The sequence below is a fragment of the Dipodomys merriami genome, unplaced genomic scaffold (genome assembly GCF_024711535.1).
Source record: "Dipodomys merriami isolate MVZ:Mamm:240054 unplaced genomic scaffold, mDipMer1.0.p SCAF_19, whole genome shotgun sequence".
Classification (NCBI taxonomy): Eukaryota; Metazoa; Chordata; class Mammalia; order Rodentia; family Heteromyidae; genus Dipodomys; species Dipodomys merriami.
Window position 1 is genome coordinate 13,642,138 of NW_027203270.1, and position 26,364 is coordinate 13,668,501.

The window sequence follows — 26,364 nt, forward strand, 5'->3', positions numbered from 1 at the left end:
AGGCACTTGGGAAGTAGAGACAAGAAGATTACAAGTTTGAGGTTTCCCTGTGGTACATAGCAAGTTCTAAGCTGTAGCTTGTCTCAAATGAAAAAAAAAAAAAAAGAGTATTGGGTAAAGGCTTGAATAGTTCTCCAAAGTTATATGAATGTCAGATGAGAACATGGAAAAATTCACTACCACTGAGCATTATTTGCTTCCCAAATAGTTTTACAATAAGACCATGAAAAAAGTACTCATAATATCTTCAGTTATGTGAGAAATGCAAATCAAACCACAGTGATAGGACTGAGACAGTAGCTCATTGGAAGAATGCTTGCCTAGTATGTACAATACCCTAAGTTTGATTCCTGTCACTATAGACAAAACAAAGTAAGATGCTGTGAGCCTGTTATTCCAGCCTCAGGGGAAGCACAAACAGTTCTGGGTGCAATGGTGAATGTCTGTCATCCCCAACAAAGCACAGGCCCAATTAGGCATACATTGAGATTGTACTGCAAAAATAATCAAGGTGAAATAACCTACCTCAGAAATAACTGGAGGCATGGCTCACATGGTAGAGTTCCCATGTCTGGTAAACATGAGGCTCTGAATTACATTTTTGGCCAAGTACCACTTGTACACTTATAATCCTTGCCTTTCAGGAGGCTGAGATTTGAGGGTTACCACATGAACAGAAAAGTTCACAAGACTCCATCTCCAATTAACCAACAAAAAAACTAGACTAAAGATGTAGCTCAAGTAGTCAAGAGCCAGCTTGTCTATTTGTTTAAAAGATCCAGTGGAGGCAGGTACTGGTGGCTCATGCCTGTAATCCTAGTTACTCAGGAGTTTGAGATTTCAAGATCATGGTTCAAAGCCAGCTGGGGCAAAGAAGTCTGTGAGACTCTTCTCTCCAAATAACCACCAGAAAACTGGAAGTGGCACTGTGGCTTAAAATGGTAGAGCACTAGCCTTGAGCTGAAGAGCTCAGTGACAGTACCCAGGCCCAGAGTTCAAGCCCCACGACTAACAGAAAACAAAAAAAAAAAGGAAATTAATTAAACTTCTATTACTAGAATATTATTAGTTAATAGTAGACTTCTGTAAATACTTATAGAGAAAATGCTTTACTTTATTTTCTTTGTTTCTCTTGTTTTTGGTATGTCTAGGTTACAAGACAAATGCAAGAACATGAGCAAGATTCTGAGCTTAGAGAACAGATGTCTGGCTATAAGCGAATGAGGAGGCAACATCAAAAGCAGCTGATGACTCTGGAAAATAAATTAAAGGCTGAGATGGATGAACACCGCCTCAGATTAGACAAAGATCTTGAAACTCAGCGTAATAATTTTGCTGCAGAAATGGAGAAACTTATCAAGAAGCATCAAGCTTCTATGGAAAAAGAGGTGACTGATTCAGTATTATTTGTTTAATTTATCTTGTGTTCATCCTCAGCATTAATAAACAATTTTGATATTAGAGTATCTATTCCTAACATCTAATTGCCTAAGGAAAAAGAAACATTTATTTTACTTGTATTAGACTTTTGGTAAATAGATGATACATTAGTCATAAAGGAAGATGGCTCCTGTAATGTTTTTCTCTCACTAATTTGTAAATGAGTATTCATTTTGCATTTGAAAAATTGATATACCTTAATATCAACTAAAGGGTCTGTGAATTAATAAATGTTTCCATTTTCTAATACTTGATAATTTTTTAGTATTACGGTGGGTCATTCAATTGCTCTAGGCTTTTGTTACCTGGTTATATAAGATATTGATTAATCTGCCAATAGATGGTTTGATGCCTACAATTTTACCTACGCAGGAAACAGAGAAGATCAATGTTTGAAACCAGCCTGAGCAAAAAGTTAGCGAGATTCCATTTTAACAAGCAAGCAAAGTATGGTAGTAATTTTAGCTAGATTTAAAGCATGGGTGAGAGGGTCATAATCAAAGGCTAACCCAGGCAATAAATAAATAAGAAGACTCTTATCTGTTTGGGAATGTGGCTTAGTGGTAGGATGCTTACCTAGCATGCATGAGGCCTGGGTTCAATTCCTTGGTACTACATAATCAAAAAATAAAATTATTTTAAAAAGACCCTATCTGAAAAAGTAAAAAGGTCTGATTGTGGCTTACGTGATAAAGAGTACTTGCCTAGAAAGCATGATGCCCTTTTAAACTCCAGGACTGTCTTCATCCACACATGATAAAAAGCTATTTTAGGTTTCAAAAAGTCATTCATGCCAGGTGCTGTAATCCTGTAATTACATACCTATAATCCTAGCAACTAAGGAGGCTGAGATCTGAGGATCGTAGTTCAAAGCCGGCCTGGGCAGGAAAGTCCATGAGACTCTTTATCTCCAATTAATCACCTGAAAACTGAAAGTTGTGCTGTGGCTCGAGTGGTAGAGCACTAGCCTTGAGCTGAAGAGGTTAGGGATAACGCCCAGGCCCAGAGTTCAAGCCCCATGACCGCCCCCCCCCCCAAAAAAAAAAAAAAGCCACTCATAATTCTCTGTTCTATGTCATGTTGTAGAAACTTAACTGCTTTTCTACTTTCCTTAAATTTATATAGCATTCTTATATCAAGACAGATTATTATAAAATATACACAGAATATTTGAGATTGCTAATTGAGAGATTCAGATTTAAGACTTATCCCAGTTTGGTTATTTGTCAGTAAGTATTATTACTATGTGATATAGATTCATTTTTTTATTATTTCAGTTATGTGAAATCTTTTCTTTTTTTTTTTTTTTTTTTTTTTGTCGGTCGTGGGGCTTGAACTCTGGGCCTGGGCGCTGTCCCTCAGCTCTTCAGCTCAAGGGGAGCGCTCTACCACTTGAGCTACAGCACCACTTCCGGTTTTCCGGTGGTTTATTGGAGATAGGAGTCTCACGGTCTCTCCTGCCTGGGCTTGCTTTGAACCGCCATCCTCAGATCTCAGCCTCCTGAGTAGCTAGGATTACAGGCATGAGCCACCAGCGCCCGGCGTGAAATCTTTTCTTATAATTTTTTTTTTTTTTTTTTTTTTTTTTTGTCGGTCGTGGGGCTTGAACTCTGGGCCTGAGGGCTGTCCCTCAGCTCTTCAGCTCAAGGCGAGCGCTCTACCACTTGAGCTACAGTGCCACTTCCGGTTTTCTGGTGGTTTATTGGAGATAGGAGTCTCATGGTCTCTCCTGCCCGGGCTGGCTTTGAACCGCGATCCTCAGATCTCAGCCTCCTGAGTAGCTAGGATTACAGGCGTGAGCCACCAGCACCCGGCTTCTTATAATGTTTTTGGTATTTCTTCAGTTTCATTTTATTTTGCTGGTCATAGTTACCAAGCTCAATAAGTTCACACACAGATTTATCAAAAATAATGTCCAGTTACTAGCATGCATCATTGCATTATTAGTTATCTTCCTTGTTCTCTTCTCTCCCAAAACCCAAAACTCCCAGAGTAGTAAGAAATTTGACAATGTAAGTTATAGTATAAATAGATTGATTTTCAAATATTATGAAACAATGTACAGATACTTAGAATTCTGATATGTGATCAGTAGGTATGGATAGCAGCTTGAGAAGAGGTAGAATCTAACACATTTAGGAAAAATGATTCATGAAACAGGATATGCGGTGTAACTAAAAATTTAAGTTGAGCCAGGTACTGGTGGCTCACACCTGTAATCCTAACTACTCAGGAGGCCTCAAAGCCTCCTGGTTCAAAGCCGGCCCAGGCAAGAAAGTCTGTGAAACTCTTATCTCCAATAAAACCACCAGAAAACCGGAAGTGGCGCTGTAGCTCAAGTGGTAGAGTGCTCACCTTGAGCTGAAGAGCTAAGGGATAGCGCTCAGGCCCAGAGTTCAAGCCTCACGACCGACTAAATAAATAAATAAATTTAAGTTGAGTGTTAGCACTTGGGAGGCAGACACAGGAATATCACGAATTTAAGGCCAGATGGAGTTACATTGTGGGAATCTACTTCAAAAAAGGGCTGGAGATATAGTTCAGTAGCAGAGCACTTGTCTTGTATGTGCAAGGTAATTTGTTTAAAAAACATTAGAATATGACAAAATATTTACATCTGTTATTTGTGAATGCTAAATTCATGAAATTTTCATTTTAACCTTATTTTTTAAATAGTCTATAATGGATAAAAACCTAGTTAGTATTTTCAAATTAATGAATAAATTAGAGGTTGTTAAAGTTTAAAGGTCATTGTATTTCACTATTTAGTATATAAGTTAATCTAGGTTTAATGATCTTGGTTTCATTACTCTTGAAGGTAAATGTGTATTTTATTGAGGAAATACATTCCTCTTAAATAAAAAGAGGTAAAAACATTTTGACACAGTAAGAGATTGTCATTTTAAAAGTGAATTTCAGGGCGGGGAAGCTGGCTCAGTGGTAGAGCACTTGCCTTGCATGCCTGAGGCCCTGGGTTTGATTCCTCAGCACCACATAAGCAAAGTGGTAGAGCGCTAGCCTTAAGCTGAAGAGCTGAGGGACAGCACCCAGGCCCAGAGTTCAGGCCCACGACTGGACCCAAAAAAAAAAGGGAATTTCATCTTACTGGTTCTGTGAGGTTCAGATGATAAGGATACTCAGAAACCTTTGTAATTTGATTAGATATTTTATTTTGGTAATGATTCTAGTTTTTTTTCTCATAGAACAAATTTTTTTTTTTTAACTGATATAGGTTAAACTCTTGCTTTGACTCTGCTTACTTAATAAGGTTTATTTAAAATTTTTCATATAGGCTAAAGTGATGGCTAATGAAGAGAAAAAATTTCAGCAACATATTCAGGCCCAACAGAAGAAAGAATTGAATAGCTTTTTGGAATCCCAGAAAAGAGAGTATAAGCTTCGAAAAGAGCAGCTTAAGGAGGTACTTCTTTTCATAAAAATTCTCTATCAGTTATCTGTTTACTTGTATTTATTGGTTCTCAACTCATAGAACCATTAGGATAAAACTTTCTATTCTTGTTTGTGGCTGCTAAATGTATATAAGACATTGATTACAATACATTAATCTGAGTTTTCTAATTGAGTAGAATCTAAACATTTCCTTGAACTGAGCATGATTCATGGTTGCACAACTGTAATCCCAGCTAAAGCAGGAATATAGGGAGTTTGAGGTTAACCTGAGCTACATGATAAGACCTGGTCTCAAGAAAAAAGAATTACAAAAGGAATTTTAAAATGCTCACTTCCAGCCGGGCGCTGGTGGCTCACACCTGTTTTCCTAGCTACTCAGGAGGCTGAGATCTGAGGATCGCGGTTCAAAGCCAGCCTGGGCAGGAAAGTCGGTGGGACTCTTATCTCCAATAACCCACTCAAAAACCGGAAGTGGCGCTGTGGCTCAAGCGGTAGAGTGCTCACTTTGAACTGAAGAATGCAGGGACAGCGCCCAAGCCCAAAGTTCAAGCCCCATGACCAACCAAAAAAATTAAAAAATTTAGATCTTAGAGAAATATGGAAATTAACAAGGTGGTACTGTTTTTGTTTTATTTTAAAAATAGATTTAGTGCCAACTTTAAATAAAACTCTTAATTTTTTCCAAGAAAATTTCCAAGTACATAATTATTCTATATGGTGTCTACGATAGAAATAATGTCTTTTGATTTTTTCTCTCCCATACAGACTGATTGATCTTTTCAGTCCATGTAATTAATCACTGCAGTAAAATATTTGATCTTGTAAAATAAGAATAATGTTTGACTTAATACTTTTCATGTATGTAGAAATTTACTCCTATCAGATACATGTCTTGCTGTGTACATATTGGTGTCACAAAGATATCATACACCTTACCAAGAGAGAGTCATAGATTAGATTTTTCCAGCTGTTAAGTGTCAACTTGAAGTATATTCCCACTGCTATAAATCAGAATTCAAATTCTGTTCTGGAACATTGAGTTTGAAAAGATTATAAGTAGATAGCTTGGCACTGGGGCTCACACCTATAGTCCTCGCTGCTTAGGAGGCTGAGATTTGAGGACCATGGTTCCAAGCCAGTCCAGGCATCAAGGTCCATGAGGCTCCTTATCTTTGGTTAACCACCAGAAAACCAGTGGCACTGTATCTCAAAGTAGTAGAGTGCTAGCCAAGAGCAAAAAGAGCTCAAGGGCAGCGCCCAGGCTGAGTGCAAGCCCCATGACCAACAAAAAAAATTGGAGTTCCCAACCATATATACATGTCTTAAGAAAATATAATTGTAGCTGGGAAGGTGGCTCAGTGGTAGAGCGCTTGCCTTGCATGCACGAAGACCTGGGTTCGATTCCTCAGCACCACATAAGCAGAAAAAGTTGGAAGTGGCGCTGTGGCTCAAGTAGCTAGAGTGCTAGCCTTGAGCTGAAGAACTGAGGGACAGTACCTCAGAGTTCAGGCCCCACAACCAGCAAAAAAAAAAGAAAATATAATTGTATAGGTCTGTTACCTAGTAAATAAGATGTTAGTTTTTCCTAGGTTAGTCCTTTATGGATATAACTTATAGTCAAACTAATTTATGTTTAAAAGCAGTAGTTTTAGGGAGGATGCATTTATGTTCATTTAGAATAAAGATTTCTCCTTATCACAGGGCTTCTGTACAGTATGTTATATATATTGTATGATCTATACAGTATATTATTATGATTATCTCAAAAAAGAAAAAAAGAAAAGAAAAGAAAGTGAGTCTGTCCTAAAAAAAAAAAAAAAAAAGAAAGAAAGACTTCTCCTTAGGCTGAGAATCCTGTTAGCCCAGGAGTATAAGACCAGCCTGAAAGCTAGGCACTAGTGGCTCATGCCTATAGTTCTCGTTGCTCAGGCTGAGATCTACTGAAGAGTGAGGTTCACAACTGGATCAGGCAGAACTGGAGGTATGCTCAAGTAGTAGAGTGCCAAACTTGAGCAGATAAAAGCTAAGAGAGCATGAGAGGGCCCTGAGTCTAAGCTCAGTACTGGCACAAAAAATAAGCAAATAAATAAATGGAAGCAAGAAAATAAGCAAATAAGTAAAGGTGAAGATAAAATAATAACCCCTAATCCCTAGGATAGAAGAGCTACCAAAGCCTTCATGGGAAAATCACTAGCAGATGACTGAAAGATAACTCCAGTGATTCTTTTTTTTTTTCCTGGTCCCAAGGCATCCCCAGTCATGAACTCCCATTATCTGGAGATGTCTCCTCATAGGACCACACTATATATTTATGCTGAAACAAGTGGAAGCCTAATCTACTTCAGACACCTAAGAATAGCACATAGGGGGACTGGGAAGGTGGCTCAGTGGTAGAGCGCTTGCCTTGCATGCCTGAGGCCCTGGGTTCGATTCCTTAGCATCACATAAGCAAAAAGAAAAAAGCCGGAAGTGGCACTGTGGCTCAAGTGGTAGAGCGCTAGCCTTGAGCTGAAGAGCTAAGGGACAACGCCCAGGCCCAGAGTTCAGGCCCCCATGACCGGACCCAAAAAAAAAAAAAAAAAAAAGAATAGCACATAGGTTACACACAACTTTAAGATGAAAGAACAAAAACATTTTAAGAGTAACAATGATAACCAGACATCGGTGGCTCATGCCTATAATCCTAGCTACTTGGGAGGCTGAGATCTGAGGATCATGGTTCATTGAAGCCAGCCCAGGCAGAAAAGTCTATGAGACTCATTTTGGCTTTTTTTTTGTTGTTGTTGGTTATAGGGCTTGAAATCAAGGCCTGGGCACTGTCCCTGAGCCTCTTTGTGCTCAAGGCTAATACACTACCACTTAAGCCACAGCGCCACTTCTGGCTTTTTCTGTGTATGTGGTACTGAGGAATCGAACCTAGGGTTTCATGCATGTATTCAAGCACTCTCCCACTAAGCCACATTCCCAGCCCCACTCTAGAGATTCTTGGTGTGTGTGCCTGCATTATTCTTATCTCTCTCCATGGATAAATACACATATAGTCTTAAGTACTACTGAGTTTTGGCTTAGTGATAGAGTTCTTGCCTAGCATTCATGAAGACCTGGGATCTGGTCCCTAATGTCATGAAGAACAACCTTCAAAAACTCAGGTAATGTCACATGTTTGTAATGTCAATTTGTTATGAGGAATATGAGTTCGAGGCCAGCCTGAACTACATAGGAGATATATGTCAGTCTTCCTTTCTTCCTCCTTTACATACATGCAGACAACTGCACACAAAACCTACTGCTATTACATGCATTGATATGTTTTAAAGTTGTGGAAAAGCCTTTTTAATAATGAGAAAGATCAGTTTTAGTGGTTTCTAAAGGATTATCCCATACGTGATGGTAGCTGACTTGTATTTTTTTTACAACTTTAGTTGAAAAATATGCTAATATTAATTAGCGTAGAGTTTACCTCATTGAGTGTACTATCAGGTTTTTTTTGTCTTGTCTATAAAAGTAGTTTGATTTTTTTTTTTTTTTTTTTTGGCGGTTGTGGGGCTTGAACTCTGGGCCTGGGCGCTGTCCCTCAGCTCTTCAGCTCAAGGCGAGCGCTCTACCACTTGAGCTATAGCGCCACTTCCGGTTTTCTGGTGGTTTATTGGAGATAGGAGTCTCATGGTCTTTCTTGCCCGGGCTGGCTTTGAACCGTGATCCTCAGATCTCAGCCTCCTGAGTAGCTAGGATTACAGGCGTGAGCCACCAGCGCCCTGCTAGTAGTTTGATATATTTAAAATAATGTATGGAAGTATTGGTTTTGACTTAGTGATTATTAATGCTGAAAAATAAAAACTATAAAGTAGATTTCTATTTCCCATTGTTTATTTTTCTGTTGTTTGAACTCAGAGCCTTGTACTTGTTGAGCTTGCTGGCTTGGCTAGTGCTCTACCAACTAAGCCATACTTTTATCTCTGCTTTTTGGTGGTTATTTTGGATACAGAGTCTTAAGGACTTTTCTTCCTAGGCTGGTTTTGAGACATAGTTCCCTCTCTGGATCATAGCCTCCTCCTAAGTATCTAGAATTACAGACATGAACCACTAGCACCTAGCTAATTTCAAGTCCTTTTGCATTGAATTGCTTCATAATTTTGACAGAAACAGCACAAAGAATGTTGAAACCAGCCAGGCGCTGGAGGCTCCCACCTGTAATCCTGGCTACTCAGAAGGCTGAGATCTGAGGATCATGGTTCAAAGCCAATCTAGACAGGGAAGTCCATGAGACTCTTACCTCCAATAAACTTCTCAGAAAAGTGGAAGTGGCACTGTGGTACAAGTGGTAGAGCACTAGCCTTGAGCTGAAGAGCTCAGGGACAGTGCCCAGGCCCAGAGTTCAAGCCCCATGACAAAAAAAAAAAAAAAAAAAAAAAAGAGCCGAGCACCTGTGGCTCACGCCTATAATCCTAGCTACTTAGGAGGCTGAGATCTGAGGATCACAGTTCAAAGCCAGTGGGAAGGAAAAGTCTGTGAGACTCTTATCTCCAACAAACCACTCAGAAAATGGGAAGTAGCACTGTGACTGAAGTAGTAGAGTGCTTACCTTCAGCTGAAGAGCTGAGGGACAGTACCCAGGCCCAGAGTTCAAGCCCCATGACCAAACCCTCCTCCCCCCGCCCCCCCCCCAAAAAAATGTTGAAACCAGGGCTGGGAATGTGGCCTAGCCCTGGATTCGATTCCTCAGTACCACATAAACAGAAAAGGCCAGAAGTGGTGCTGTGGCTCAAGTGGTAGAGTGCTAGCTTTGAGCAAAAGAAGCTCAGAATCAGTGCCCAGACTCTGAGTTCAAGCCCCAGGACTGGCAAAAAACAAACAAAAAAAGAATGTTGAAACCAGGGATGGAGGTATACTCCCAGGTATACTAGGAAAGTAGAGGCAGGAGGATCATGAGTTTGAGGGTATCCTAATAAATGTAGAGATACTGTCTCAAAAAAGAATGTTGATAACTAAGATAATATTTAGTAACTGTATTATAACTAATTTTAATTCAGATATGATTGATCTTGAAGCGCATTCTTCTTGATTGGCTAAAGAAGGATAGGTTTTACTTTATTAACCCATTGTTTACTTTGAAGCTGGGAATCATTAAAATGTGGCTACACTAAGCTAAAAAGTGTACATATTTTCTGATGTACATATCTCTTTTTTTCCCACTCATTTCATAACTAACTCAAGGAAGAGGAAAGTATTACTTCCCTTCTCCAAGCTACTACTCTGCAGTTGAGCAAAACAATTAACTACTTTTATTTAAATTTACTATACATCAGGCTAAGGATGTAGCTTTAAGATAGAGTGCTTGCCTAGTATATATAAGGTCCTGGATTTTATTCCCCAGCACCACAAAAATAAATGTATGATAGCCAGGTTTGGTGGCATTTACCATAATTTCAGTACTCAGGCAGGAGTTTGAAGCAGGAGGATTGAAGTATATGTGACTAGCTTAAAATCCTCCTGTTTCAAAACCAAAAAGCAGTCATTAGATAAGTTTACCTTATATCAAATGTTATATTCACATATTTAATGTATTTTGAATGGAGTGTTTTAATGTTAACAGGAGCTTAATGAAAACCAGAGTACCCCTAAAAAAGAAAAACAAGAGTGGCTTTCAAAACAGAAGGAGAATATACAACATTTCCAAGCAGAAGAAGAAGCTAACCTTCTTCGGCGTCAGAGACAATACCTGGAACTAGAATGCCGCCGCTTCAAGAGAAGAATGTTGCTTGGGCGTCATAACTTAGAGCAGGACCTTGTCAGGGAGGTATGTGTGAATGATGTGAAATTAAAATTTTTTTTTTGTTTTTTGTTTTTTTGGGTCCGGTTGTGGGGCCTGAACTCTGGGCCTGGGCACTGTCCCTTAGCTCTTCAGCTCAAGGCTAGAGCTATACCACTTGAGCCACAGCGCCACTTCCGGCTTTTTTAATTTTGCTTATGTGGTGCTGAGGAATCGAACCCAGGGCCTCAGGCATGCAAGGCAAGCACTCTACCACTGAGCCATCTTCCCAGCCCCTAAATTTTTTTTTTAACCAGTGAATTTTTTTGTGCATGTGTCAGTCTTGGAACTTGATCTCAGGGCCTAGGCACTATCCCTAAGGTTTTGTGTTCAAGGCTAGTGTTCTACCACTTGAGTCAAATATCCACTTTCAGCTTTTTGGTGATTAAATGGAAATAAGAGACTCAGACTTTCCTGCTTTGAACTATGATCCTCAAATCTCAGCCTTCTGGACACCAGTGAAGCTTTTTTTGAGCATATGCCAGTTATATCCCATTCTCAGGTCTTTCACATCTGTATTTTTATTTTGCCCGTCAATCCTCCCAGATTGTCATAGAACTTGCCATCTTCCTTATGTCTCTATCATTCCAGAAGTGCCATCCATTATCACCAAAGTCTTTCTTCCATCTTTATATGATTTTATTTTTCTTGACACTTGTCCATCTTACATACATAGAAAATGTGCACATACTCTTTTTTGGGGGAAATGGGAGTCTATCATTTTCATTAGAATTGAAATTATATAGTCACAGTCATTTTTTTAGGTTTTTATATCCCCAATGTCTCCTATAGTAATCATTTACTAAACAACTTAATTTTATTTCTTTAATGAAAGAGATATGTGTATTATGTATATATTTAATTTTAAAAATTAAGAGAATATCTATTAATAAATATATTTATTTTATTAAAATATTTAAAGATAAGGGAACTGGCCATTCTTTGTATCTTTGATCTGAAATGAGTGCCATGAGATGTATGTTGCTATTTAACTTTTTTTTTTTTTTTTTTTTTTTTTTTGGTCCTGTCGTGGGGCCTGAACTCTGGGCCTGGGCGCTGTCCCTCAGCTCTTCAGCTCAAGGCTAGCACTCTACCACTTGAACCACAGCACCACTTCCGGCTTTTTTCTTTTTTGCTTATGTAGTGCTGAGGAATCGAACCCAGGGCCTCATGCATGCAAGGCAAGCGCTCTACCACTGAGCCACCTTCCCAGCCCTGTTATTTAACATTTTTATAATCATGCTAAACATTAATTGGACAAATGTTGTACACTCTCAAGCCAAGAAAACAATTATTCTCAGTATAGATAAATTTATTTCTGAGGGTCAATTAAGCTTATTTTGGTTTGTGTTGCAACCACACTTACTAAAGAAATTTAAATTAAAAGACATCAATTAGATAAGAAAAGGTATAATTTGGTACTGTCCTTTTGGAACATGATTAAACAGTTAACTTTAGAATACGTGTACACATACTTTCACAAATTAAATCTCCTTCTAAAGTTCTTGCCTACATAAGCAATAGTGTAATTATTTGTTACAACATACATAGATACTGAAATCTTAAATTAAAAAATAGAAATGGGGGCTGGGAAAGTGGCTTAGTGGTAGCATGCTTGCCTAGCATGCATGAAGGGTTCATACGCAGAAAAAGCCAGAAGTGGTACTGTGGCTCAAGTGGTAGAGTGCTAGCCTTGAGCAAAGGTATAGTGTCCAGGCCCTGAGTTCAAGCCCCTGGATTGGCCAAAAAAAAAAAATGGTTGGAGGCGGAAGGAAAGGTGTCACAAAGCAGTATCTTTCTTTTTTGGGGAGGTCCGGTCGTGGGGCCTGAACTCTGGGCCTGGGCACTGTCCCTCAGCTCTTCAGCCCAGGGCTAGCGCTCTACCGCTTGAGCCACAGCACCACTTCCAGCTTTTTTTCTTTTTGCTTATGTGGTGCTGAGGAATTGAACCCAGGGCCTCAGGCATGCAAGGCAAGCGCTCTACCACTGAGCCACCTTCCCAGCCCCACAAAGCAGTATCTTTCTGTGGCACTTAAAAAACCTTATTGTGCTGGCATGGTGGTGCATGCCTATAGTCCAACACTTGGGAGTCATAACACTAGGAAGTTCAAGACCAGCATGGACTACATAGTGAATTCTAGGCCAATCTGGGCTACATAGTTAGACCTAGTCTTCAAGAAAAAAGCTATAAACGCATCTGATGTGGGGAGATATATAGATATAGATAGCTATATAGATATACACACATTATAATGTTAAGTGAAGAAAACAAGCAGTATGTCTGTAATATATATTAGTGTTTATTGAAACCATAATTTTTAAATAATGGATGCAAGGATGAAAGTAATGGATGCACCAATAGTTGTAGGTACAAGGGGGTGGGGGGTGAGTTTGACTTTTATATTTTATGTATGTGTGTGTACTTTTTTTTTTTTTTTGCCAGTCCTGGGGCTTGAACTTGGGTCTGGTCACTGTGTCTAAGCCTCCTTATGCTCAAGGCTAGTTAGACACAGCACTACTTCCAGCTTTTTCTGAGTAGTTTGAAGATAAGAGTCTCACAGACTTTCCTGTCTGGGATGGCTTTGAAACGTGATCTTCAAATCTCAGCCTCTTGAGTATTATAGGAATGAACCATTGGCACCTGGTACATTTGTTGTTTTTTATTTGGTTTTGTTTTTTGTTTTTAATTTTAAAGAAAGAAGAGTATTTATTGAACATCAAGTACTAGGTAGTCTGACAACATTTTAATTGTAAACTTCTTTCTTCCTCATATTAAATCTATGAAATGGGACTGGTAGCATAGGTTAGTAGTAGAGTATATGCTTTGTGTATTCTAGGCCTTGGATTTGATACCCTCCCTGCATTAGTTTAAAAACAGTAAGAGAACATTAATATTTACTGTGTAGCCATTCTTGAGGCAGGGGGTTAATTATATTCATTTCCTGATTTTTTTTTTCCCTTAAGATTTTTTTTTTTCTTGCATTGTAGGAATTAAACAAAAGGCAGACTCAGAAGGACTTAGAACATGCCATGCTACTGCGACAACATGAGTCCATGCAAGAACTGGAATTCCGCCACCTCAACACAATTCAGAAGATGCGCTGTGAGTTGATCAGATTGCAGCATCAAACTGAGCTCACTAACCAGCTGGAATATAATAAGCGAAGGGAACGAGAATTAAGGCGAAAACATGTCATGGAAGTTCGACAGCAGCCTAAGAGTTTGAAGGTACCTTTGGTGTAAGCTTCTAGACAAAGGGGAAAAGTGATAAATCATATCAGCAGGAAAAAAATTAAGATAGATGTGAAGTCATGGATTGAATTAATTCTTTTCCTTTTTAGTCTCATTGGTTGAATTCTATGTGAATTGCCTGTTCCTTATGTATTGTTTATCAAAGTACAAAAGAAGTAGCAAATTGTTTAACTGCAGAAGTAACAGTAAATAAAAATCTTGATGCTTGTTTAAATGTAACAAGTATTTGATGCTGATATAATCTCCATGTCAAGATGCTAACCTATTAGCTTCTCTTTGCTCTAATTATAATTTTCTCTAAATATGAGTTATACAGAGGTTAAAAATATAAAAATATAGCTGGGTGCTGGTGGCTCGTGCCTGTAATCCTAGCTACTTGAGAGGCTAAGATCTGAGGATCATGATTCAAAGCCAGCCCTGGCAGGAAAGAAAGTCTATGAGACTCTTATCTCCAATTAACAATTAGAAAAGTAGAAGTGCAGCTGTGGCTCAAAGTGATAGAGTACTAGCCTTGAGCAATAGAGTTCAGGACAACACCCAGACCCTGAGTTCAAGCCCCACAACCCACATAGGTACATACATGCCTGCATGCATACATACATACATAAAGTAAAAGATACTAGGTGTCAGTGGCTCATACCTATGATCCTAGCTATTTGGGAAGTAGAGAGTAAGAGGTATCAGCTCCAGGCAAGCTTAGACAAAAAAGTTCACAAGATCTTATGAACAGAAAAGGCAGAGCATGATCATATGCACCTGTAATCTCACCAATGGCAAGAAGCATAAAAAGGAAGATTGCAATTTATGTCAACCCAGGCAAACACAAAAACAAGACACTATCTCAAAAATAACCCGAGTAAAAAGGACTGGTGATAGAGCACCTTCCTAATAAGTGGGAGACCCTGAGTTCAAACCCTTCTAATGCCAAAAATTTTTCCCTTGTTGATTAAGCCTTATGGTCTATTCCCTTTCTTCACCAAGTTTGAGATAATTCCAAGAAATTTTCCAATTTTGTTAATTGTCATGAATATTAAAACAGTTGAACCAAATGAAAACAAAAACAAAGCAGCCACAGTATAGACTCATTAGTGTCAGTACCTCAAATTATCTGTATATGGCTACAAATTAAAAGCAATTATTTCCACAAGGCACAAGTTGTACAGAATTTGCTCTTGAATAACTTTCATGTAAAGACAGTGATAGTGAGCACTTGAAATCCCATTCCTAAGCTGGCACCTGTGGCTCATGCCTGTAATCCTAGCTACTCAGGAGGCTGAGATCTGAGGATTGAGGTTCAAAGCCAGCCCAGGCAGGAAAGTCAATGAGACTCTTATCTCCAATAAACCACCAGAAAACTGGAAGTGGTGCTGTGGCTCAAGTGGTAGAGTGCTTGCCTTTAGCTGAAGAGCACAGGGACAGTGCTTAGGCCCAGAGTTCAAGCCCCACAACCGACAAATAAAAAAGAGAGAGAGAGAAATAAAGAAATCCCATTCCTTTGAAGGCTGGGTGTGAGGATCTTAAGTTCAAGACCAGCCTGGATTTCATAGTAAAACTCTTATCTCAAAAAGCAACGAAACAAAAAAACTCCTTTCTCTAACAACTCCTTCCCCATTTTAAACTGTTTTGTAGTTAAGCCTCAAAACTATTTTTGGGGTTCAGATTGTTTCTGAGTAGTAGAGCACTTCTTCAGCATGCGCAGAGCCTTAAGTTTGATCCCCAGCTCCAGAGAAAAGTAAAACCCAAACTACTATTATTTATTTGATTCTGAATAACTGTACTGGAATAAAGTGAACTTCATTGACAAAAGCAATCTATGTCAAAGTTTTTAAGTATACAGCACTCAATGGTATTCCCATTGCCTCCATGTCTCCATTTAAACATTAAGCAATCATGAACTAAATATGGAATCAAAGTTAAGATGCTTTACCAGAGTCCTTACTCCCATTTTCTGTATGGGAATCAGGGAATGTTTCTCCCTTTTTTCATTTCTCCTTACTTTAGTCTTGAGCTAGGCATCGGTTGCTCACACCTACAATCCTAGCTACTCAGTCTGAGATCTGAGGATCATGAGCAAAAGCTACTTCAGGCAGGAAAGTCTGTGAGACTCTTACCTCTAATTAACCACTAGGAAACTGGAAGTGATGCTTCGGCTGAAAATGGAACAGTGCTAGCCAGAGAGCAAAAAGAGCTCGGGTACAGCACCTAGGCCCTGAGTTCAAGCCCTATATCCAGCAAATAAATAAATCTTTGCTAAAACTTTTTTTAAAAAATTATAACTCCCAGGCTGGGAAGGTGGCTCAGTAGTAGAGCTCTTGCCTTGCCTGCCAGAGACCCTGGGTTCGATTCCTCAGCACCACATAAGCAAAAAAGAAAAAAGCCGGAAGTGGCGTTGTGGTCAAGGGGTAGAGCTCTAGCCTTGAGCTGAAGAGCTGAGGGACAGCGCCCAGGCCCAGAGTTCAAGCCCCACAACCGGACCAAAAAAAAAAAAAAATTATAACTCCCATGTGAACCTGAGCATAGTTTTACCTTGTTCTCTTCAGAATAAATAATTGATCTCACTTAAAGAAGTTAATGTCCAATTAGATACTAATGGCTCACACCTCGCTACTCAGGAGACTCCATGTGATTCTTCCAGTTAACCACCAAAAGCTGGAAGTAGAGCATTGGTTCAGTGATAGAACAACTAACTGCCTTGACTGAAAATACTAAAAGCAAAAAAGAAAGTCCCTGAGTTCAAGCTCTAGTACTGGCACAAAAATTAAAAAATTGTGTTCATTACCAGTATTAATCTTTCTTAGTCAATACGTAGAAAAATTGGAATTTGTGATAATTTTTTAGATTTCTTTTGTTTGTACAATATAGAAATATATAACCAGGGCTGGGAAGGTGGCTCAGTGGTAGAGCCCTTGCCTTGCATGCCTGAGGCCCTGGGTTCGATTCCTCAGCACCACATATGCAAAAAGAAAAAAGCCGGAAGTGGTGCTGTGGCTCAAGTGGTAGAGCGCTAGCCTTGAGCTGAAGAGCTGGGGGACAGCGCCCAGGCCCAGAGTTCAGGCCCTATGACAGGACCCAAAAAAAAAATCTATCTATCTAGCCATTCTGTTCCTTTTTTTTGTTTTTGTTTTTGGTGCCAGTCCTGGGGCTTGAACTTAGGGTCTGCACACTGTCCTTGAGCTTTTTTCTCAAGGCTAGCACTCTTATCACTTCCAGCTTTTTTGTTTCTTAATTGAAATTAAGAATTTCACACTTTCCTGCCTGGGCTGGCTTTGAACTGCAATCCTCAGATCTCAGTTTCCTGAGTAGCTAGGATTACAGGTGGAAGCCACCAGCACCCAGCCTCTCAGCTACAATTTAACCATTTTCATCAAAGATTTTTAGAACAGTGTGTCTATGATAATAATAGGGTTTATAAATCAGGAGCACGCAAAAGGAAACCAAACTGAAAACTTCATCATTTTCTCTAGTCATATAAATCTGATGTGACTTCTACATTTTTCTGGAGTTTGAGTAATAAGTAGTTGTTTGGCTTTATTTAATTCTTTCTATGTCCTGTTATTGGAACCTTTTCAATTTGACAAGTATCAGATTTTCTCAAATCATACATTAAAAAGTAAGGTGAAAATAATGTTTCACTATTGTATTTAATCTTTCAATAGAATACCTACTTATGAAAAAGATCTCAAATTTTTTCTCTAGTAAGGCAGAAAAATCACCACTTGTTGGGCATTGGTAGAATAATATACTTATCCTAGCTACTCAAGAGGCCGAGATCTGGGAATCACAGTTCAAAGCCAGCTGGGGCAGGAAAGGCTGTGAGATTCTTATCTCCATTTAAATCACTAAAAAAACAAAACATAAAAAAAAACCTGGAAGTAAAGGTGTGGCTCAAGGGATAGAACTTTTAGCAAAAAATAAGTAAAGCTAGCCTGGTGCTGGTGGCTCACACCTGTAATCCTAGCTACTCAGGAGGCTGAAATCTGAGGATCATGGTTCAAAGCCAGCCCAGGCAGGAAACTCCGTGAGACTCTTACCTCCAATAAACCACTAGAAAACCGGAATTGGCACTCTGGCTCAAGCAGTAGAGCGCTCGCCTTGAGCTGAAGAGCGCAGGGACAGCGCCCAAGCCCAGAGTTCAAGTCCCACGACCAACAAAAAAAAAAAAATAAAGTTCAGGGACAGTGCCTAAGCCCTGAGTTCAAGCTCCAGGACTGGCACACACACACTAAGTAGGACTATATCTCAGAATTAAAAAAGCAAAGCTGAGTGCTGATAGCTCATACCTGTAATTCTGGCTGCTCAAGAGGCTGAATCCTGGAAAATCACTATTTGAAGCCAGCCTAAGCAGAAAAGTCTATACGATTCCATCTTTGATTAACCAGGGCCTGGAGGAGAGGGGGGGAGCCAAGTAGAGGTGTGACTCAAGTGATAGAACACCACCCACGAACAAGCTGAGCAAGCATGAGACCTTGTGTCATTGGGATGACAGGTATGTACCACCTTGCCTAGCCATTGGTTGAGATGGAGTCTTCTGGGTTTTGTTTTTTTTTTTTTTAAGCCTGGGCTTACCTCAAACCACCATCCTTTTATCTCTGCCTCTCAAGTAACTAGGATACAGGCTTGATCTAACATGTCTGGCCCCAAATAATTTTTTTTGAGTTGAGATGTGACTCCGTTGGGAGAGTACTTGCCTAGCATACATGAAGACCTGGATTCAATCCAAAAAAAAAAAGTAAACCATTATTAAGTGTGTTTCCACCTAGTTTATTTTTCTTTTCCTTTTTTTTTTTTCCGGTTGTGGGGCTTGAACTCTGGGCTTGGGCATTATCCCTCAACTCTTCAGCTCAAGGCAAGCACTCTACCGCTTGAGCCACAATGCCACTTCCAGTTTCCTAGTGGTTTATTGGAGATAATAGTCTCATGGACTTTCCTGCCTGGGCTGACTTTGAAGCTGCACAGGCGGGCTAGCTTTGAACCGTGATCTTCAGATCTCAGCCTCCTGACTAGCTAGGATTATAGGAGTGAGCCACTGGTGCCTGGCTCTAGTTTATTTTCTTAAGGAAAAAAACAATTGTTAGAACAATGTTAATAATTTACTGTTAGACTTTCAAGTCAATTTAAAGTTTGATACATAGATCCACAAAAATAGGGTCAATAGTTAAAAGTTGAGATTGTCATTAAAAGAAATTGGAGGGCCACATGTGGTAGTGCACACCCATGATCCAAGCTACTTGAGAGGTAGAGATGAGAAGATCATAGTTTGAGTGCAGCTTGAAGAGGTAGTGAAACTACCTGCGAACACATACCAGATGCCTGATTTTGATGGCTTACATCTGTAATACTAGCTACCAAAGAGGATGAGAGCAGAAAGATCATTCAAAGCCTGGGCAGAAGAGTTTATAGGACTATCCAAAACAAACCACCAAGAACAAGATTAGAGGCATGGCTCAGGTTGGTAAAGTACCACTGTAGCAAGCATGAGGGTTTTTTGTTGTTGTTTTGTTTTGTTTTGTTTTTTGCCAGTCCTGGGACTTGAACTTCAGGGTCTGGGAACTGTCCCTGAGCTTTTTTTTGCTGCAGGCTAGCATTCTACCTGACCCACAGTACAACTTTTTCTTTTTCTGTTTATGTGGTACTGAGGAACTGAACCCAGAGCTTCATGAATGGTAGGCAAGCACTACCACTAAGCCACATTCCTAGCCCAAGCATGAGATCTTGAGTTCAAACGTCAGTGCCAAAAAAGAAAGGAAAAGAAGCAAACCATGTTGAGTGTGGTGGCACAGCTTATAGTCTCAGCTAGGCAGGAAGTAGAAGTAGCAGGATGTTGGTCCAATGCCAGTTCCAGCCACAAAGAACAAGTCTGTTTGATAAGCTAAAGAATAAAAAGAGCTAGGAACTTGGCTAAAGTGATATATTTCTTATCTAGCAAGTACGGGACACTTAGGTCAAATAGTTTATTTTGGAGTAAAGTATTTCAGCTAAGAACAGCGTAAATATTTTTTTTCTTTGTTGGTCGTGAGGCTTGAACTCTAGGTTTGGGAATTGTCCCTCAGCTTATCAGCTGAAGGTTAGTGCTCTACCATTTGAGCCACAGCACCACTTGGGTTTTCTGGTGGTTTATTGGAGATAAGAGTCACAGGGCCAGGTGCCGGTGGCTACTCAGGAGCTACTCAGGAGGCTGAGATCTGAGGATCACGATTCAAAGCCAGCCCAGGCAAGAAAGTCTGTGAAACTCTTATCTCCAGTAAACCACCAGAAAACCGGAAGTGGCGCTGTAGCTCCAGTGGTAGAGCACTAGCCTTGAGCTGAAGAGCTGAGGGACAGCGCTCAGGCCCAGAGTTCAAGCCCCACGACCAAAAACAAAAAAAGTCTCACAGGTTTTCCTGCCTGGGCTGGTTTTGAACCTCAATCCTCAGGTCTCAGCCTCCTAAGTAGCTGGGATTACAGGTATGAGCCACTGGTGCCTAGCTATACAAAGTAGTTTTTAATTATAAAAATACAGAAAATCAGATAATTTGGTCCAGTTGAATGGTCAAGTGCAAGAATACCTCAGCTTTACCATCTAACCTTTTGGGTTTTCTCTCTTTTTCTTATTAGTATTATTTGAATATAAATATAAGGTATACAAATGTATGTGTTGAAACTTACATAATTTTTTTTTTCTTCCCAGTCAAAAGAACTCCAAATAAAAAAACAGTTTCAGGATACCTGCAAAATCCAAACCAGACAGTACAAAGCATTAAGAAATCACCTACTGGAGACTACACCAAAGAGTGAGCACAAAGCTGTTCTGAAAAGGCTCAAGGAAGAACAGACCCGGAAGTTAGCCATCTTGGCTGAGCAGTATGATCATAGCATTAATGAAATGCTTTCTACACAAGCTGTGAGTTTCCTTTGTTTAGGACAAATTTAGTGCCCCTTCTACCACCTGAATGGATTCCTAGCTATTAAAATACTAGTTGGAAATGATTGCTGTCATGAATCTAGGGTTATAGTAGTTGCTACCAACACTCTTCTGTTCTCAACATCATTTGGGAATGTCATAATGTATATAAAACTGTACTTGTACATTTAGACATAAAGGTCTATATAGACTTCCTTTCTATATAGACTTTGTCAAGTTGGAACAGACAATCAGCAACATACATTGCTATGTTGAGTATGCCAGTGATTAAATATGAGTTATTTTGTTAAAAAAAAAAATGTCTCCATAGAGCAGATAACTATATAGGCCTTGCAGACCAGAAGACAAAATTGAGGATTTTATGTGGCTACTTATCTAACAATTTAGACTGTAATCATTTCTTTTTTTTTTTTTTCGGTTGGTCGTGGGGCTTGAACTCTGGGTCTGGGCGCTGTCCCTCAGCTCTTCAGCTCAAGGTGAGCGCTCTACCACTTGAGCTACAGCACCACTTCTGGTTTTCTGGTGATTTATTGGAGATAGGAGTCTCACGGTCTCTCCTGCCCGGGCTGGCTTTGAACCGCGATCCTCAGATCTCAGCCTCCTGAGTAGCTAGGATTACAGGTGTGAGCCACCAGCGCCCGGCAGACTGTAATCATTTCTAAGTGTAAAAATCATTGTTGAGATGGACATTTGTTTGTGCCGATAGTTCTAGCTACTCAAGAATCTGAGATCTGAGGGTCACAGTTTGAAATCAGCCCAGGCTGAAAAATCTGTGAGACTATAATCTCCAGTTAACTACCAGAAAGCCAGAAATGGAGCTGTCACTCAAGTGATAGAGCACTAACATTAAGTGAAAAGCCTAAAGGACTGAGTTCAAGTCCCAATACCACAACCCAACAACAACAGCAACAAATCATTGTTAACTGGGCTGATCAAAGCATTAAAGCAAAACAAACCAGCTACACAGGTTTGACCTATAGACTGAAATTTGTTAGTTTCTGCCCTATAATAATTATTTCCAACTAAGGAAGAAGAGAATGAGAATTTTATATCACCTAATTAGAGTCTAAGTTTCTCTGAAGAAAAATGTAGTTATTCAAGCATTCTCCAGACAACTCATGATAACTTCATAATTCTGTTGTTGGTTATTGTGTCTTTTTCTTAGAGGCCATTACACCAAGTTATAAGAGAGAGCAACTGTTATTTACAAAAAGACCTATGACAGTAGTCAATATTCTATCTTTCCTCTTCCTTTCCATAGTCATGATCGTTACCTCATAGTAGGATATGTTTTCTTTTTCTCTCAGCTGCGTTTGGATGAAGCACAGGAAGCAGAGTGTCAGGTTTTAAAGATGCAGCTACAGCAGGAACTGGAGCTGTTGAATGCATATCAGAGCAAAATCAAAATGCAGGCTGAGGCACAACATGACCGAGAGCTTCGAGAACTTGAACAGAGAGTCTCCCTTCGGAGGGCACTCTTAGAACAAAAGGTATAAATAATAGAAGGAAGATCATTGCTTTCCTATTTGCTTTTATCAAAAGCATTTTTTAAAGTACATTTTATCTTAACAGGTATGTGATTTTCCCTTGTCCCAGTTTGGTAACTTTTCTTTAAAATTATTGATTCAATTATGATTTTAGTGCTATTACTAACAATCAAGAACATACAATTAATTGCTGGGTAAAGAATATGAGGAGCTGTGCTCACTTTGGCAGCATATATACTAAAATTGGAACGATACAGAGAAGATTAGTATGGTCCCTGCGCAAGGATGACACGCAAATTTGTGAAGCGTTCCATATTTTTTCAGAATACTGCAGCTGGTAAAATGTTGTTAGCAATTAAACATGACTGAATTTTATTTTCACACAGAAATCATGGTTATTTCCTCACTATATTACATCTCCAATTTAGTGCAGCCGAGGTGAATAAAGCTTTATTTATTTATTTATTTATTTATTTATTTATTTATTTATTTATTTATTTATTTATTTATTTATTTTGGGTCCGGTTGTGGGGCCTGAACTCTGGGCCTGGGCACTGTCCCTCAGCTCTTCAGCTCAAGACTAGCGCTCTACCACTTGAGCCATAGCGCTACTTCCGGCTTTTTTCTTTTTGCTTATGTGGTGCTGAGGAATCGAACCCAGGGCCTCATGCATGCAAGGCAAGTGCTCTACCACTAAGTCACCTTCCCAGCCCCTGTATTTATTTAAAAAAAGAAAAGAAAAGAAAAGAATATGAGGAGCCAGTGGCTCATGTCTGTAATCATTGAGTTTAAAGCTAGCCTGGCCTAGTCTTACAGAAAAGTCTGTGAGACTCCAATTAACCACAAAAATACTAGAAATGCAGCTATGGCTCAAGTGGTAGAGTGGTAGCTTTAAGCACAAAAGCTCAAGGACAGCACCCAAGCCCAGAGTTCAAGCCCCAGGACTGGCAAAATAAAAAGAATATGAGGGCTGGGAAGGTGGGTCAGTGGTAGAGTGCTTGCCTTGCATACATGAGGCCCCGGGTTTGATTCCTGAGTACCACATAAGCAGAAAAGGCCAGGGGTGGTGCTGTGGCTCAAGTTGTAGAGCACTAGCCTTGAGCTGAAGAGCTGAGGGACAGCACCCAGGCCAAGAGTTCAGGCCCCACAACCAACCAACCAAAAATTAATTAATAAAATGTGAGATGATGTGAAGATAGTTATTTGAATTGTAAGAGCCATGGCTCCATGTTCCTCATTTTTGCGTGTCTAGTTTCTGGTTGAAGAAAGACAAGAAGTGAAGAAAAAAATTGCAGTACTTGCCTAGGAGAGAGGCAGGGACAAGCATCAGAAACAGGTAGTTTACTCATACATCCTTGGTCTACTCATATATCCTTGGTTGGTATAAGATTACTGAGTGAGGGCTGGGAAGGTGGTTCAGTGGTAGAGCACTTGCCTTGCAGGCATGAGGCCCTGGGTTCAATTCCTCAGCACCACATAAGCAAAAAGAAAAAGCCGGAATTGGCGCTGTGGCTCAAGTGGTAGAGCACTAGCCTTGAGCTGAAGAGCTGAGGGACAGCGCTCAGGCCCAGAGTTCAGGCCCCATGACCTGACCCAAAAACAAACAAACAAACAAAAAGATTACTGAGTGACCAGAAGGTAAAAACAGTTTTACACAGATGAAAAGTCAGACACAAAAAATGTTACTTCAAAGCCAAGCACCAGTGGCTCACACAGGAGGCTGAGATCTGGGGCTCATGGTTTGGAGCCAGCCTGGGCAAGAAGTTCCATGAAACTCTGATCTCCAGCTAACTACCCCTCCCCCCCCCCCCCCCCAAGGAAAAAAACTTCCAGGGCTGAGAAGGTGGCTCAGTGGTAGAGCGCTTGCCTTGCATGCCTGAGGTCCTGGGTTTGATTCCTCAGCACCACATAAGCAAAAAGAAAAAAGCCGGAAGTGGCGCTATGGCTCAAGTGGTGGAGTGCTAGCCTTGAGCTGAAGAGATAAGGGACAGTGCCCAGGCCCAGCGTTCAGGCCCCACGACTGGACCCCCCCCAAAAAAAAAAAAAATTCCAGAAGTAGAGCTGTAGCTCAAGTGGTAGAGCTCTAGCCTTGAGTAAAGAATAACTGCCAGGCCCTGAGTTCAAGCCCTATGACTGGCATGCTCAAAGAAAATGTTACTTCTAGAACCAGGCACTGGTGGCGTATTCCTGTAATCCTAGCAACTGAGGATGCTGAGACCTGAGGATCACAGTTCAAAGCCAGCCCAAGCAGAAAAGTACCCCTGCGACTATTATCTCCAATTAACCACTCAAAAACTGGAAGTGGCGCTTTGGCTCAAGTGGTAGAGCACTAGCCTTGAGCTGAAGAGCTGAGGGACAGCGCCCAGGCCCAGAGTTCAGGCCCCACGACCGGACCCAAATAAATAAATAAATAAAAATAAACCCTAGTATCATCAAAGACATATGGGAAGGTTAAAACCATATAAAACTTGAAAATTTTGTTTGTATCATGTATGGGTTGGTTTACTTAATTTATCTAAACTTTCATACTTGATATTCAGTCAAAAATTGTATCTCTTAGCTGAGCTCTGATGGCTCATGTCTAATATCTGAGGACCAAGGCTCAAAGCCAGCCCAGTCAGGAAAGCTCGGGAGACTCTTATCTCAAATTAATTACCAAGAAAACAAAGAGCTAGAATGGAACTGTGGCTTAAGTGGTAGAGTGCTAGTCTTGAGCAAAAAAGCCCATGTACAAGGCTGGGAAGGTGGCTCAGTGGTAGAGTGCTTGCCTTGCATGCATGAGGCCCTGGGTTCAATTCCTCAGCACCACATAAGCAGAAAAAGCTGGAAGTGGTGCTGTGGCTCAAGTGGTAGAGCACTAGCCTTGAGCTGAAGAGCTGAGGGACAGCGCCTAGGCCCAGAGTTCAGGCCCCATGACCAGCAAAAAAAAAAATCCATGGATAGTGCCCAGGCCTTGAGTTCAAGCCCCAGGACTGGCACCAAAATAAATAAATAAAAATCTGTATCTTAATGTTTCAGATTTATATTATGGAAGTAGTGCTGTGGCTCAAGTGGTAGAGCACTAGCTTTGAACACAGAGGCTCAGAGATAGTGAGCACTGAGTTCAAAGAAAAGAAATTAGTATTAAAAGGAAGACTGCAAGTCAGGCACCAGTAGATCATGCCTGTAATCCTAGCTACTCAGGAGACTTGAGATCTGAGGATTACGGTTAATAGCCAGCCCTGGCAGGAAGATTCCTGAGACTCTTCGATTAACCACCAGAAAACCGGAAGTGGCACTGTGGCTCAAGTGGTAGAGCACTCGCCTTGAGTTGAAGAGCTCAGGGACAGTGCTCAGGCCCAGAGTTCAAGCCCCACGACCGACCCCCCCCCCCAAAAAAAAAAAAAATCACTGGCTATAGTAAGTAATTCAGGAAAAGGAAAAAGGTTATAAGAGAAATGTGAGTGCGTTTAAAGTATGAATGCAATTTTTGCTCCACCTAGTGGTACAGAATAACGTAGCACTAATTAATGTCTGAGGTATATTATTATTACTTTTTTTTATTTTTTTGGTCCTGAACTCTGGGCCTGGGTGCTGTCCCTCAGCTCTTCAGCTCAAGGCTAGCACTCTACCACTTGAGCCACAGCGCCACTTCCGGCTTTTTTCTTTTTTTGCTTATGTGGTGCTGAGGAATCGAACCCAGGGCCTCAGGCATGCAAGGCAAACACTCTACCACTGAGCCACCTTCCCAGCCCTGAGGTATATTATTTCATTGTATGAATCAAAGCCTACTTGCTACATATAAAGCTTAGTAAAATACTTTTGAAAAACCCAATGCCTATAGCTAAAAATACAGTGACACTTTGTTTCTAGAGGTAGAGGTTGTTAAGGTATTTTGGAAGCCAATTTAAAGGTACATATTAAGCATCTTTTCTCCATTGAAGTTACTGTTTCTTTTATCTTACATTTGAATTTGTTTTTGATGTTGTGGGTTTTTGTTTGTGCTGGTCTTGGGGCTTGAACTCAGGACCTGATCCTGAGGTTTTTTTTTTTTTTTTATTGTGAAAATACCATATAGAGGGGTT

General features: G+C 40.2%; 1 protein-coding gene and 1 non-coding gene across 2 annotated transcripts in view; both read left to right on the forward strand.

Moving 5' to 3' along the window:
* Window positions 1-26,364, forward strand: part of Taok1 (TAO kinase 1) — a 112,376-nt gene that overhangs the window by 75,270 nt on the left and 10,742 nt on the right. The window contains exons 14-19 of the mRNA XM_070027372.1: window positions 1,152-1,388; window positions 4,733-4,861; window positions 10,445-10,648; window positions 13,649-13,888; window positions 20,580-20,792; window positions 22,121-22,303. Coding sequence (XP_069883473.1) covers window positions 1,152-1,388; window positions 4,733-4,861; window positions 10,445-10,648; window positions 13,649-13,888; window positions 20,580-20,792; window positions 22,121-22,303 — 1,206 coding nt within the window. The remainder of the gene's footprint in view (window positions 1-1,151; window positions 1,389-4,732; window positions 4,862-10,444; window positions 10,649-13,648; window positions 13,889-20,579; window positions 20,793-22,120; window positions 22,304-26,364) is intronic.
* LOC138831219 (U6 spliceosomal RNA) lies at window positions 22,514-22,620 on the forward strand. The gene has a single exon (XR_011373167.1). It is a non-coding gene; the product is annotated as a U6 spliceosomal RNA (small nuclear RNA).